The following is a 15,777-nucleotide window of genomic DNA, read 5'->3' as shown; positions in this document are numbered from 1 at the left end:
GATATGAAATCACTAACTCAGACTTGGATTTGAAGAAATAATTTCCAGGTAACAAATAACTATTGGCAATCTTAATCTCAGTGAAAATGGCATTATGCATAACCTAATTTTGCTTAGAGAATTGCTTTATCAGTTTCTAAACAGATTATGACAAAATTTGTAGTGACATTTGCAGCATTCTTCTGAGGTGATCCAGTGCCCCCAGGCACACACCCCATCACCCCCTTTCATATAGATGCTAGTTCACATTTTTTTCTATGCAGATTTAAAGAATATTATAATCTTGTTAGTAGGTTTTATAACAATGAACCATGACCAGTATTGAAAAATATTACATAAATGAAATACATTTATACAAAATATTACTCACAACAAATTAAATGTGCCATTCTAGTAATGAATTACAAGTTGTAGAAAACGTTCTAAAAATTAGAAAGTAAAACAAAATCTACATCTTACTCTTTGTGGCAGCTACTGTACATTAGTTTAATATGATGCATAGTAAACATTTGTTTTATTTGTTCCTTGATAATATATAAATTACTATCTAGAAACAAAATACAAAGGGCTATAATTGAAAGTTGAAAAAATTCCTTTCCTGGAATTTCGTTTGTGTTATAATTTTCTTTGCATTTCCTTGCTTGGAAGGTTGTTGTTGTTGTGGTGGTGACCTTCAGTCTGAAGAATGGTTTGACACACTAGTTTACCCTGTGCAAATCTTTCCATCTCTTCATAACTACTGCTGCCTACATCCATTTGAATCTACTTACTATATTCATGCCCTGATCTCTCTATAGTTTTTATGGCACACACTTCCCTCTATCACTTGTTTTTCTTGATGCCTCAGGATGTGTTCTATCAACTGCCCTTCTTTTCCCAAAATCTGATTTCAGTACCTCCTCATTTGTTCTTCAGTCTACCCATCTACAGCATTCTTTTGTACCACCACCTATCAAAATCTTCTACTCTCTTGTAGTCTGACATAATTATTGTCCACATTTCATTTCTGTACAAGACTACACTCTCATAGATACTTTCAAAAAAGACTTCCTGATACTTAAAATTTATATTAGATGTTAACAATTTCCTTTTTTCCAGAAGTATTTTTTTTTCCAGTCTACATTTTATATCATCTCTACTTTGACTGTGATCAGTTATTTTTCTGTGCAAATAGCTAAACTCAACATTTACTTTCAGTGTATCGTGTCCTGACCAAATTCTGTTCCTCATGTTACTTTTGTTGATGTTCATCTTATCTCTTTTCAAGACTCTGTCCATTCTTTTCAACTGCTCTTGCAAGTCTGATGGAGTCATGACGTCATCAGCAAACCCCTCCCAAATTTCTCCTTGTCCAATGTACAGGTTGAATAACAATGATGGTAGGCTGTCACACTTCCTTCTCAACTACTGCTTCCCTTCATGTCCTTAGATTCTTATGATTGCTCTCTAGTTTTTGTAACCTTTTGCTACTTGTATTTTACCCCTGCTTAGATTCAACATTACGAAGAGTGTAGACCAGCCAACATCGTGAAAAGCTTTCTCTAAATCTACAAATTTTATAAACATAGATTTGCTTTGCTTCACCATATCTTCTAAGTATTGCATGTTCCTACATTTATTCACAATCCAAACTGATATCCCACAAGGTCAGTTTCTACCAGTTTTTTTTTTCATTTTTCTGTAAAAGATGTGTGTCAGTATTTTGCAATCATGATTTATTAAACTGACGGTTTGCTTGTCACACTAGTCAGCACCTGTCTTCTTTGGAACTGGTATTATTACATTCTTCTTTTAAGTCCAACAGTACTTCACCTCTCTCATATATCTTGGACACTAGGTGAATAAATTTTGTCATGGCTGGTTCTCCAAAGGATCTCAATTATTCTGAAAGAATGTAGACTACACTATGGTTCCTGACTCACCTTAGGTCTTTCTGTGCTATGTAAAACTCTACTTCCAGCGTGATATCTCCCATCTTATCTTCATCTACTTCCTTTCCTCTTGCTTAGTATTGGCTTACCTTCTGAGCTCTTGATATTCATACTGTTGCCTCTCCTTTCTGTAAAGGTCTCTTTAATTGCCGTATAGGAAGCATCTGTCTTTCTCCTAGTCATGTGTGCTTCTCAGCCTTTCATTTGTTCTGCATTTTGTGACACACTCATTTTTTATGTATCTGTATTTGCTTTTGCCTGCTTCATTTTTATATTTTCTCCTTGTGTCACTTACATCCAACACCTTTCATGTTATCCAGGCATTTCTACTAGGCATTTTCTTATCACAGAACTAATCCTCTACTGCCTTCACTATTTCATCTCTCAAAGCTACCCATTGATCTTGTATTCAATATATTCCTTTCACCTGTTTCAGTCAAATTTTGCCTAGTATTCCCTCTGAAATGCCCAATAACATCTGATTCCTTCAATTTATCTAAGTCCCACCTTCTTAATATCCTATTTCTTAGCAGTTACTTAGGCTGTTCTTGCTATATGTTAATGATCTATCATTTTAATTGCAACAGGAGACAATCCTTTTTGCAGATGATATACACATTGGTGTGAAGCCAAGCAAAGAGGTATCAACAGAGAAAATAGCGTATGTGGCTTTTGTGAAAGTTACCGACTGATTTTGAACAAATGGCCCAAATTTAAACTTTGAAAAAACAAGACTCATCCAGTTTTGTGCTGTCATAAATACCCAATCTCCAATTAACCTAGTATATTAACAGGAAATAATTAACAGGATAGAGAGTTCTTAGGTGTGCATGTTGATGAAAACTTAAAGTGTAAAACCATATAATAGATCTGCAAAAATGTTAAGGTTCAGCCACTTTTGTGATAAGAATAATTGCCAACTTTTGGCATACAGAAGTCAGTAAGTTAACATATGCTGCCTGTTTTCATTTGTTGGTATTTATCGGATAATATTCTGGGGTAACTGCTTGCTTAGACAAAACGTATTCATTGCGCAGAAGTGCTTAAGATTAAATGTGGAGTTCACAAATGTACAGCTGGCAGGTGTCACTTTAAGCAGCTGGGAATATTAACCACAGCCTAACAGTACATTTATTCACCTACAAAATTTTTTTATCAACAACCCATCAGATTTGTACTAAGGCCGGGATTCAAACCGCAGTCTCCCACTCATTTGGCAGAAGTGCTAAATGCTGCATCATCTTGACACTGTGGCTAACACAGCTGCATGTATTACCCTAGTATGTCTCCCTACCTAATACAGATCCCAGTTCACACCTTAGGCCATCTTGATGTTCACACTTCTCAACTCATGTCAGTGCTTCAAAGGGTCTCCAACATTGGAACAGCACCTTAGCATTGAATGAAATGGGGATAATCCTGCCCATATCTCAGGCATAGGTGATATATTAATCAAGATGGGCTGAGGCATGGATTTGAGTTTTTATTAGGGAGGTAGAAGTACTAGGATAATCTGTACAGCTTTGTAGCCACAGTGTCAGGGTGCCACAGTAGTTAGGATATATACCTAATGATTGGTAGACCTGGATTCGAATCCTGGCCTTGGTACAAATTTTAATTCATTGCTTCAGCCTGTACTCATTATTATAGGTAAAGTCGAGACTTAATATGTCTGTGGGACATATAATTTATCTGATCCATCTGAGTTTGATAGTAACAGAGATATTCACAAGTATAACACTTGAAGGAAAAATGATCTACTTTACCATCTAGCGGATATAACTGTGACACAGAAAGAGGTGAAATACGCAGCTATAAAAGTGTTTGACAATCTACCCATGGAAATAAGTCTGGCAGTAGAAGGGTTCTCAAATGTTGTTTAAACATATTGCATCTTAACAAATTCTTCTACATGAAAGAAAAGGTCTTGTATAGGATTAATTAGCCATTTATATAATCAAGAAAATCTCTTAATGGCAAGCATATATCCATACAAATATTTTTTTTAAATATGCTGTTCAAAAAAATTGAGGGAACATTTGGACCAATGTTCAGTATACTGAATCTATTTTAATACAGGCAGCATCTGTTGCTTTATTGCGTGGCCTAAGATCTTCACTTTCAGTGTAGACAACAACTAAAATCATTCACAATCTGTTGCATTACATTGTGAGGTGATCCCTTAAAAGGAAGTGAGTACCAGGGTTCCAGTGTTTTGTACTGAGGTACACAGATGGCAGTTGTCATTTGTGGTCATTGTATTCAGCCAAGCACATGCAATTTGACAGGTTAAAGCAGTGCAAGTTTTAAGGGCAGTCTGAACAAGGATGGACTTTCAGTCATGTTTCTGCAGAGGCCAATGCCTCTCCACGTGTCTGGCATAGGTTGTAAATATGCTATGCTGTGGGAGACAGTTGAGTATACAAGCTGAGTAGGACAAGGTTGCCAACACATTACAACCCATGTGAAGACTGATATCTGGCCATCTCTGCGTTGCGGCAATGTACAGATACTGCCAGAGAACTACAAGGCAATCTTAGAAGAGGTTCTGGAGGCACTGTGTCTGATCAGACTGTAATGAACAGGTTAGAAGAAAGGACCATATGACCCAGATGTCCTGTTTTAATACCCCATTTGATCCAACAGCATCTTCCAGCTCACCTTCAGTTCTCCCATTCCCATGACAACTGGCCACTTCGTCACTGGTGAAATATGTTATTCACAGATGAGTCCAGATATCCTTCTGACACAAGATAATAGCCATCTTCATGTGTGGTGACTGGTAGCTGCCAAATGTTGTCCAGGAAATTGACTGATTTCCAGGATTCTGCGATTTTGTGGGGAGGCTTCATGTATAGGCAGCCATACTCATCTTCTTCTTGCTCTTGGTTTCATTATTACAAGGTAGTATGTCGAACAGACCCTGGTGGTGACCCTGAATTCTTTCTAATGCCAGGGCCTATGTGACTGATGTCAGCAGGAATGTCTCACAAAGTCTGGACACTGAAGCAGTGGTATGTCTGCCAGTGAGTCCCGACCTAAACCCCATCATGCTTATGTGGGACGTACTTGGCAGATGTGTTTGTGGTTGTCCTGTTACACCAGACTCTCCAAGAAATCTCATGAGCTCTCATTGAAGAATAGGAATGGACACCACAGGATGACATCCATAGACATATTGCAGAGTATGCCTTTTAGGTGTCAGGCACTGATAAATGCTCACACAGGGCATACCTATTATTGAACCTCTCTAAGTCCAATGAAAAACACCCAGGATGATGGGATGTGTGATTGTGTTCACTTCGTTCATGAGACCTGTCAAATGGATAGTCACTTTTATGTAAATATGGAGGATGTAACATTGTTTTAGATGAACAGTGCTTGTTTTCTGTCACTGATTTGGTGACAGATCTCACATCATAACATTTATAATTAATATGATCTATGGAACACATAACTAACATGTAAATTAAGTTTTTTGTCCTATTCTTCACTTCCTAATAATCTAGTGACATAAATGCTCCATCTTTCATTTCAGCTATCACTCTTCAAACCGTTGTCTTCATATTACATCAGAACAGATCTGCAGCTTTCAGCAATGCAGCATGCTGAAAGAAGTTACCGTCAGAGGTTTGTAGAATTTCACTTAAGTCTCTTCTCTCTCTCTCTCTTCTCTCTCTCTCTCTCTCTCTCTCTCTCTCTCATACACACACACACACACACACACACACACACACACACACTTCAAAGTCTTTGGATCAAACATCAAGGGTTTACAGATCACAACATCAAGCACAACTTTTGTTAGAGATAAAATGTTCGCTGAGACCTCCCAGAAGCGCTAGGCATCCTTTTCTATTGGTTATGCCCCCAAGGTACTCCCTGTGAAACAGGGTAGGTTAAGCAAAATTAAAGTCCCGGATGTGCTTTGCTTCTAAAATATCTTTCTCTGCTTAGAGTCACTCATTCTTAAGGCTTTGTTGTTGAAAATCACTCTGAGTATTCTGAGTAGTTAGTATGCAGCGTTCCTGGCTAGCAGACCATGCTAGTTTGGTGAAATTTCATCTTCCCAGGGCTGACAAATACTAAAGGACGTCTAGTGTTGCCAGGAAGTGTCAGCAAATAGTTTGTCTTAGACAAAAGTTGTTCCACTTAATGCGATCTATTACCCATAGGTGTTTGATGCAAAGACTTTGAAATGCCTTGTATATACAGTATATACTTCCTGTTACGACTTCCTGGTCATTGTTCATATATAGTGTGTCCTCTGTAACTTGGCACATTTGATGGGGGTTGCTGGGAGCAAAAGGAAATGAGCCCCACCCTAAACACAGCGTGCTGTGGAGAGAAGAGCAGTGTGGAGTGTACAGGCCCCCCACCTGCCTATTATGTTCTGTGTTTGTGTTGCTATAAAAACAGAAGTGATATATGGAGAGTACAATCACTTAAATGTCTTGTGTAATTGAAAGTGAAGTCATACACAACATTAAACACATCATTGACTGGTGGTACTACAATGCTACCACTTTGCAGTAATCTTTGTTAACTAAGGATTGCAGCAACTAGAATAAGTCAGTATCAATTCAAAGTCATCTAGCTTGTACCAATTCCTCTGCTTTCAGTAGTTCTCACAAAAAATGCCAACTAACAGTACACACACAATGTATTTTTTTCTTGTCAGTTAACAAATGACATTTTGGTATTTTCAGTCCACAAATTATTTTTTTCAACAGTTTTTATTACTTTTAAATTGCATTTCGTCTAACAAGGAAGACTAAATTTACACAGTAACTTTTTAACACTTCTACATAGTTATTATCTAATCATCGATAAAGGTAATCCTCAAAACTTCGAAGTCAGATGAACTGACTTATCAAAAGTGCATGCCATCTGATGTTATCTAGAATCATAAGTAGAAGGTTAAAACGAAATTTTTCTCCACATAACTGAAATATTCGTAGATTGCCTGGATCTTCATGAAGTGTGTGGTTTAGTGAAAGTGATAAGTTCCAGTTTTTAAACATTTATTCTTCCGTTTGTAACAGCTGATCAAATCCATCATGACACTTTGCAAAGGGGCCGAGTTATACAGTATGTCTTTGTAAAACAACTGACTGGTTCACAAATCAAGAAACATACTTTTTCACAACTTTAAATCTTAGTGAAATGATATTCAAGTAACTAACTCAGGTTACACTTCGAGATATCAGCTCAAACTGTCCGACCCAGCAGCCTTGCTGCTTCCATATTTATATATTCTAAATAATGGATGATCACTTGGACCATTATTACTTAATAATGACAACAATGTTTAACACTTTGAGGACTGAGCGCGAGTGCGGTCTCTCAACCAGCTGGTACTGAGCGATTTCACAGTTTTTCTAAATTTTCTACAGCAGATTCTATACCACAGAAAATAGATTGCTCGTTTGCATTTAAAAACTACGTCCATTCCCTTCAGAGTACTGCAAAGAAATAAACATTTACTTTAGTGACAAGGGTTGTATATTAATTTGAGAGTATGCTGTTTTCACAGTGGGGAAAAAAAAAATAAATTAGGTTTTAGGACCTCTAAGGGACATAGGATTGAAGTTGTTAGTTTTAAATGAATAACTGTTGAAATAGGAACTTTTATTTTATTAATAATCACACAGTTACATTGGCTTTTGTACGAAATATTTCGAAACATTTTGGAAAACAAAGCCCTACGTCACAGGTTTCACAATAATATCGCGTGTCTTTCCTTGAAACTTTACCATATCTGGCCTTGCTTGTTTCTGCGCATACTTTGCACCTTCTCTGAGACCACTTGGACAATTTTGTGGGTGGAATTAATTTTGGAAAATGTCTTCCGCTTAGTCTGTGGATGGGTGAACTATTCTGAGAAGTGCGTGAGTCTAAGAGGCCACCTTTGTGAACCAAGTTCTCTGCTAACTCTGTAATGTATTCAACCAGATGTTTGCTTGTATTACGCGACATTTTGTACAAAATGTATGAATTTACAGTCATGAGCATGAAAATGTGAAAGAGAACTTTTTTCCACCACTTTTATTTGTTTTCGTTCAAAAGGATAGTACGCCATTAGCTGATCGCTATGATCCACACCAGCTTTTTTACTATTGTAGTCCAAAACACAGTCTGGCTTCATTTTTTCCACCATTCCAAATTTAGTTTTTACACTGACATTTGTTGCCATCATTTTATGCTTTGTTGTCAAAAGAAAAACGTCTCTGTTGTCCTTCCATTTTACAAACAGTAAGTGATCTCGTCTGCGAAACGAAAGTTTTTTTTTTTTTCAGTTTCTGGCCTACAAGATCCCTTGGTAGTCCTTTTCTGTTTTCTGCACAGTACCAACTGCCTTAGTTCTTTTCCCCCACAAATAATCCAGTAAATCAGGGCTGGTGTAAAATCGGTCCATGTATAATGTGTGACCTTTATTATGAAACGAATGACACAATCTGTCTATAATGTGTAAAATGCTGTTATTGGCATTAGACTGTTTCCCAGAATTTTACGCCATATTTATTAGGCTTATTTTTCATATACACTCTAAAACTCAGTCTACTATGAAAAGGGCAAATTCCTTCATGTATAGTAATATTTTCGCCTGGCTTGTAAGCCTTTCCACTTTGGGTCACGCATCTGTCGAATATAGGTCTTACCTTATGAATATGATCGTGACCTACCTGGTTTTTAGGAATATATGTTGCATTATCTACGAGATGTAACATTCGTAGAATTGACAAAAATCTATTTCTTGGCAGACACTTTGTTGCAAATGAGGACTGCAACACGGGATTTGTTGACCAGTAGTCAGACAGTTTTGGTTTCTTGACTAGGCACATATGCAAACTAATACCAAAATATTTATGCAGTTCACTGAGTTTCACTGTTGTCCACTAATGTGAAAATCTGCAATTTCTTCATCTAATTCTGAACCACTATTGTTCAATAAAAACTCTATTTCTTCATCTCACCGGGCCATGACGAAAATAAAGCACAAAGCTATCAGCCGACAACAATGTAAAGTTTCGAACTGCCGCGCGCCTGTTGTAAGTCGAGCTTGAGCGCAGCAAAGCAAATGACTCAAAATATACTCCTGTACCACCTCCAACAGTGACATATGCTGCCATTTATAATTTTTTCTTGGTACTGGGATAACCAGAGGGTACTTTTAAACCTACAGAATATGAAAGTCATGCGCTGGGAGTTGTTAACATTGCTGATAATCGGCCGACGTAGTAGCTACGTCGATCGTCTTTTTGGGGTACTGTCAGACCGATGTAGGAGCTACGTCGCTCGTCTCGAAAGTGTTAATCATATTTACAATTAAAAGTTCCAAAGCTAAGGTGATCTGATTACACTGAATAATACGTCTAAAATTACAGACTTGAATAATATGTGAAATTTATAATGTAAAAATGTTTTTAAATGTTAAAATTCCATCTAAATATGAGTACAATAATGAACTTCACAAAATTAATTAATACACACTAACTACACGACGACGCACATTCCTAACAATAATTGACGTTAAGAGGGTAAAACGAAACAGGTTTCGATTGACAGAATTTGTAACAGATGCCTAGAATTTTATAATTAGGCGTATATCTGGTTACAACAATATGAGTTTAATTAATAAAGTCATTAAGACGGAATGTTCTTTACAGCTTTCATCTTAAATTTACGTTGTACAATATGTGACTTCATTTGCAAGCGACAAAATAACTTCTTGAATGAGTACCGCATTTACTCGAACCTAAGCCGCACTTTTTTTCTGGTTTTTGTAATCCAAAAAACCGCCTGCGGCTTAGAATCGAGTGCAAAGTAAGCGGAAGTTCTGAAAAATGTTGGCAGGTGTCGCCACAACTAACTTCTGCCATCAAATATATGTAGCGCAATACAGGTATGCTTTGCAGGCACAAAGATAAATACTGGCGCCAAAACCTCTGCATCAGTAAATAAATTAAAAGAAAAGGTAGAAGAATGTAAACATTATGCCATGTATTCTTTCATGTTTGCTGCTATCTCATTTAAATCCTGTCTGCCTAATAAACTACGAAACTAGACCAAGACAACAGCAAATGCGGATGAATATACATATCATGTCATGTTTATATTCGTATCATTCTTATGCTGAATAGTGATACAGTCAGAAATGAAGCATGGCAACTGCCTAAATTTTTAAATCTAAGGTGACTCTAAGGCTAGGCACGCACTGGCGATTTTCCGTCGCGCGATTTATTTGTCGCAAGAATGAAACACAGTGGCTCGAATAGGAGCGCGCGCACGTGCGACAAAAAAGTAGCGGCGATTTAAAAGACGCAACCGTCCCTATTTCACGCGCGACGCGATTGTCGCAGGTGTGGAATGATTCACAGGCACTGGAATGGGCCTGCGCGCACTAGCGACGCGATTTCTCAGTCGGTCGCTCTCGCTCTGTGTTGCATACACACAAGTTCAGTGCGCCAGCAGCATGTCTGATAACGGGAGTTGCGCTACGGATGACATTGTAGGTTGTGTTGTTGATTCAGAAAGACTAATTGCAGAAGTAGAAAAGCGACCAGCTCTCTACAACAGGAAATTAAAAGAATACAGTGATCGAAATTTGAAAGAGAAACTATGGGGAGAAGTATGCTGCAGCCTAATTCGGAACTGGACTGAAATGCCTGGACCAGAAAAGACTAACAAAGGTATTTCATGGTTCACTTATTTTATTCATTCATGTAGACATCACAGTTACAACAATTTAAATTTTTTCATATTGCCAAGATACTGATCCTTGTGGAGTCACAAAGTAATTTGCAAAATAATCCCGTATCTGCATACCACACGCATCAGCTCTTATTCCTACAGGCTCACAGGCTTTCAGAAGGCATTCGTACGACTCGTCCTCAGTTCGTACACCGTCATTTCGTCTTACGAACTTATGCAGAATACAACATGCTTTTATGATTATGTCTGAAAAACCAACATCCACATCCATAGGTCGATGAAATATTCTCCATTTGTTAGCCAAAATCCCCAAAGTACATTCCACCATTCTACGAGCACGACAATGTCTATAATTAAAAACACGCTGTTTCATTGTCAGGTTTTTCCTCGAGTACGGCCACAGAATATGTCTAGACAGTGCAAATGCTTCATCTCCTACAAAATTAAAAGGTTGAGGCTCTCCTTCCTCGTCTTGTGGTAATTTTTGAGGATTTGGAATGTTTAACTGATTAGATTTCAGTTTTTGATAGAAGTTGGATTTCTTGAACACATTAGAATCCCCATTGGCTCCGTACGAGCCCACGTCTATCACAGTGAAACAATAGTCAGCGTCCACTACGGCCAAAAGTATTGTCGAAAAATAATTTTTGTAATTATAAAACTCTGAGCCACTGTCAGCAGGCTTCTTCAGTCTCACATGTTTCCTGTCCACAGCACCAATGCAATTTGGAAAGTCAGTTCTGTCTAAAAACTGTCTGGCAATAATCTTCCAATCATCTTCAGTTTTTTCTGCCATATGAATAGGCTGTAGACATTGCCACAACTGCTCGCATGTATCCTTCACAATTTCTCTGATTGTAGTGGCCCCCAGTAGATATTCGTAGTGTAATGAGCGAAAGCTATTTCCAGTTGCAAGGTATCTGGAAGAAATAATATTCAGTAACAGCATTAATATTTACTCATAGAAGTATTAAGGTAAATACTTACAATAAATTATATACAGTGATAATTTCATTTATGACAGGTAAAGAAATTCAAAGGAAGTGGAAAATCTGAAGGACTGCTTCGCGAGAGAACTGGCATCACAGAAAAAATCGTCGTCTGGCGAGGCTGCAAGAAAACGGAGGAAATATCTATACTTCGATGCAATGTTATTTCTGCTCCCTCAGATGGAAGACAGACCGACCACCAGCAACATCGAAATCATGCCCAGTAGCACAGGAAACAAGGAAGTAGTTTCTCCCCCCAGTTTGTCTTCACAAAACAGCAACGATACTGCACAGAGCAAAAAAGTACGACATCCTACGAAAAGAGAGGCCAAGAAGGTTACGTCCTACGAGGAATCTCTATTAAATATATTACAAGACAGACAAAAAGAAGAAGTTAACGAGGATAAGAATTTTGCATTAATGCTTGTCCCCATGCTGGCGAAGTTAAACGAAGAACAGAAACATTACGCGAAAATAGAAATACTGAATGTGATGAGGAATGCCAGATATTATCAGCTTTCACCGATTTTTCCACAGCATCCGAACATGTGCTATAACACAACTCAAGCGACTTATAACACCACTCAAACAACTTATTCTCCAGCATCTTCATTCATTCAACCGTATTCTTCAAATGTCCTAAATGAAACGGAACCTCCACAAAATTTGTTCGTGTGCCCCTCTCCAGACAACCGCAACAAGACCACAGAAACCTCTATGCGCAACATGGTTTTGCAGTTCTCTCATGAAACAAGTTCGCCAGTTTCAACTTGCAGTAGTGATTTTCTTGATGTATCTGATCAGTAATGTAAAATGGCAACAACAATTGTTGAATGAAATGATTCTCTTGATGTATCTAATCAATAATGTAAAAGGGCAATAAAAACTGTTGAATGAAATAATGTGTGCTCACCTCAAAGTCACTGATAAGCGCTCCTCAGGTGGTATACACTTCCTCCATGTCGTATCTTGTTTTGTTATATTCGGTCCTACTGTCTGAAGCAGTGTATCAAAACTATTCTTACTCATTCGATAGTATTGAAAGAATTTATTTTGGTGATTTTGTAACTCTTCGTGTAATTTGTAAAACTGCCCTTTCACTAGTCTTTGACTTACAATCGGATGAACCCAGTAACGACATTTGCGCTGTTTTCTCGCTATTTTTCGTAGTAAAAGCGCCACCAAACAAGCTGTTTCGATGAAATCCATGCTGGTACTGAGAGTAGTTGCGATTTTCCTGCCGCTGTGTGCGCACCACAATGTACTTCCGCGACAGCGATTGTTCAGTCGCGCCGACTGAAAAATCACCTGTGCGCGCCTAGCCTAATTTCTGTGCAGAATGTAATGTACTAAAGAGGGGTCTGCAAAGATTTTCAAATGGAGAAAAATTTTTGCTAAGCTCTTGTTCAGAACATCTATCATACGCAGCTATTATTTGGTTCTTGTTGATCATTATCAGAGAAAGCAGCAGTGTAAGTAACTACAAATAGCAGTCTCTTGCCATTGTCTCACTAATGAGGTAATTCCTCTTTTTTTTTTATTGTAAGCAGCGGTAGCGCGCACTAAGCAAGCCACGCCGCGAGCGGTGACAGGCTGTAAACACTCGTTATCAGAATGCGACAAACAATGCATTACACAGTACAATAATGCATTTTCAGCTTAGAGTGACGTAAACACCTATAACAAAGAGAATGGCACTTATCAGATCAAAACAAAATAAGCAATCGATTCAAACCAGACGAAACTCGTGAAAAAGGAAGGGTACCTGTATAAATACGGACGGAGTGCCTGACACATAGCAATGGCTACGTGGTAAAGCTTAACTGTTAAGCTTACGACTCAAACCAAACTACTGTAGCTGTATCTTCATCCATTCGACCTCAATTGTGTTTCACATTACAATGGACCAACTTTGTTTTGATTTGGAGGAGCGGTCTAAAACTTTTCTCTCACCTTGAATTTCGGGTCTCAGATTTCAGGAGCAGCTTGGATTCGGGTAAATTTTTTTTTCCTTGATTTCGAGTCTCATTTTTCAGGTGCGGCTTAGATTCAAGTGCGGCTTACATTCAAGTAAATACGGTAAGCTACATTTGTAAAAGTCCAATTGTTTGAATAATTACAGTTGGTGATTAATACCATAAATTTTATTCCTACCATTTTCACTAATTCAAGTCTTTCCCATTACTACAACGAATGCCACAGTTTGTTAAAATATGTCGTCGTTTGTTTTATTTTGTAATAGTGTGTGCTAATTAGTCTCCACTTTAGTGTCATTTTTATGAAATTCACGAATCACCACAACACCAAACATTTTAAAGTGAGGTATTGTACTACACAATGTCAGGGAATCGAAGTTTTCATTAAGTCTTTGTATATTAGGTATATTACAACTTGCAAAATCAATCATTTTATTTATTCTGGTTTGCACACCCCCTAATAATTTGTTAAATGTTAGAAACAAGATTTCACCAGGGTTGTAAACTTTTTGTCAAAATTCAGAATTTAGACACATCTACTACAGCTCTGTTTTAACTTTTAAGCCATTGACAAGTGATACTTGTATATACATTTGCATCAACAACAATTCTGCAGTGACCACTTTTTCAGTTTAGTGTATGTGTGCATCAATGGTCATGTTTGCACCTGCACACAAGCAATGTCAAGAACATGTAAACACATCATAAAATAAACATAAATTGCATGCACTGTCATTGAAGAAGTTTAGGCACATGTACATTGGTGGACATGTGTGTTGAAAGGTAACTTCTACTGTGTTACTCTCAAACTTTGTAAACTGTCTACATTATGAGTATGTTGACATATGAAGTATGTAAAATACAAATTAGAGCATGTGACAAAACTGTTTCAACCCTGGTTTTAACCTTCAACAAATTGTAAAATTAAAATATAAGTTTTCTACTAGAATCAGGATTCCACTACTGTCATGTGTGCATTGTCCTCACTGGTGTTTAATGTTACAACTTTTTCTGTAAAATGGCAACAAAAAAATGAGTGTGGAATGTAAAACACTCAGTCTCATTACAGTTTGCTGGGCAACAGTGCAAATAGAGGGTGTGGCTGCATGTGTGTATTCTGTTTCCCTGATGGAGGACTTGGTGTGTTATCTCAGTTGCTGTTTGGTCTTTTTATGCACCTGTCTGCTGCTCAATATCTCCTCTATCCAGTAACTAGTGATCCATCCCCATACAGGTATTTACATGTTTCTTAGTAACATTCATTGGTTGAAATAAGGGCAAGGCAAGCTGGAGTACACAGATTCACACAGCATGTTAATGTATGTACTTTAGCTAGAAGAAAAACTATTACTTGTTAGCAGGAATGCCATTTTATGTTAAGTGGATTCGTGCTCCATGCATCAACCCGCTATTGATGAGTGCTTGCCTGTACCTTATTTTACATATTGCTCCATCCAGGAATTTTAATTATTGTTATTCAGTAGAAGACCTAACTTCCAATGCAGTAAAGATCACAAATTCATGCTCGCACCAAGGTGCTCACTCACAAAATGTAAGATTGGTTCCAGGTTATGGAAGAAGATTTTTACATGAACATTGTGACTGAAAGGTGGAAGAGAGTGGAGCAGTTTTAGATTCTGAGATTAGGCTCCAATGTCATGACACTGTCAATGATGATTCATTTTTTGGGGAGAGTACTTTAAACTTAGCAGCCTCCTTGGTGCTATTTGAAAAGAGTAAGCTTTGTGCCAGCACTGGATTTTATTTTCTTCCTTTTATCACATAATCACCAATAAAGCATAAACAACGCTCACTGAGGTAACAAAATCATGGGACAGTGATGTGCACATATACAGATGACAGTTGTATTGTGCTTACAAGGTATAAAAGGGTTGTGCTTTGGCGGAACTGTCATTTGTACTCAGGTGATTCATGTGGAAAGGTTTCAAACTTGATTATAGCTGCATGATGGAAACTGACAAACTTTGAACACAGAATGGTGGTTGGAGCTAGCTGCATGAGACACTCCATTTCATAAACTGTTAGGGAATTAAATGTTTCAAGATACACAGTGTCAAGAGTGCTGAGAATATCAAATTTCAGGCATCACAGCTCACCACAGACAATGCAGTGGCTGATGCCTTCACTTAATGACCAAGAGCAGCA

General features: G+C 37.8%; 1 protein-coding gene across 1 annotated transcript in view; it reads left to right on the top strand.

The window, feature by feature from the left end:
- The first annotated feature begins 5,492 nt into the window (after positions 1 to 5,492).
- Positions 5,493 to 15,777, top strand: part of LOC126235269 (DNA (cytosine-5)-methyltransferase 3B-like) — a 254,765-nt gene continuing 244,480 nt past the window's right edge. Inside the window, exon 1 of the mRNA XM_049944001.1 lies at positions 5,493 to 5,561. Coding sequence (XP_049799958.1) covers positions 5,530 to 5,561 — 32 coding nt within the window. The 5' untranslated portion in view covers positions 5,493 to 5,529. The remainder of the gene's footprint in view (positions 5,562 to 15,777) is intronic.

Source organism: Schistocerca nitens, chromosome 1, assembly GCF_023898315.1.
Source record: "Schistocerca nitens isolate TAMUIC-IGC-003100 chromosome 1, iqSchNite1.1, whole genome shotgun sequence".
In the NCBI taxonomy this organism is placed as follows: Eukaryota; Metazoa; Arthropoda; class Insecta; order Orthoptera; family Acrididae; genus Schistocerca; species Schistocerca nitens.
This window is presented reverse-complemented; position numbering and strand designations above follow the sequence as displayed.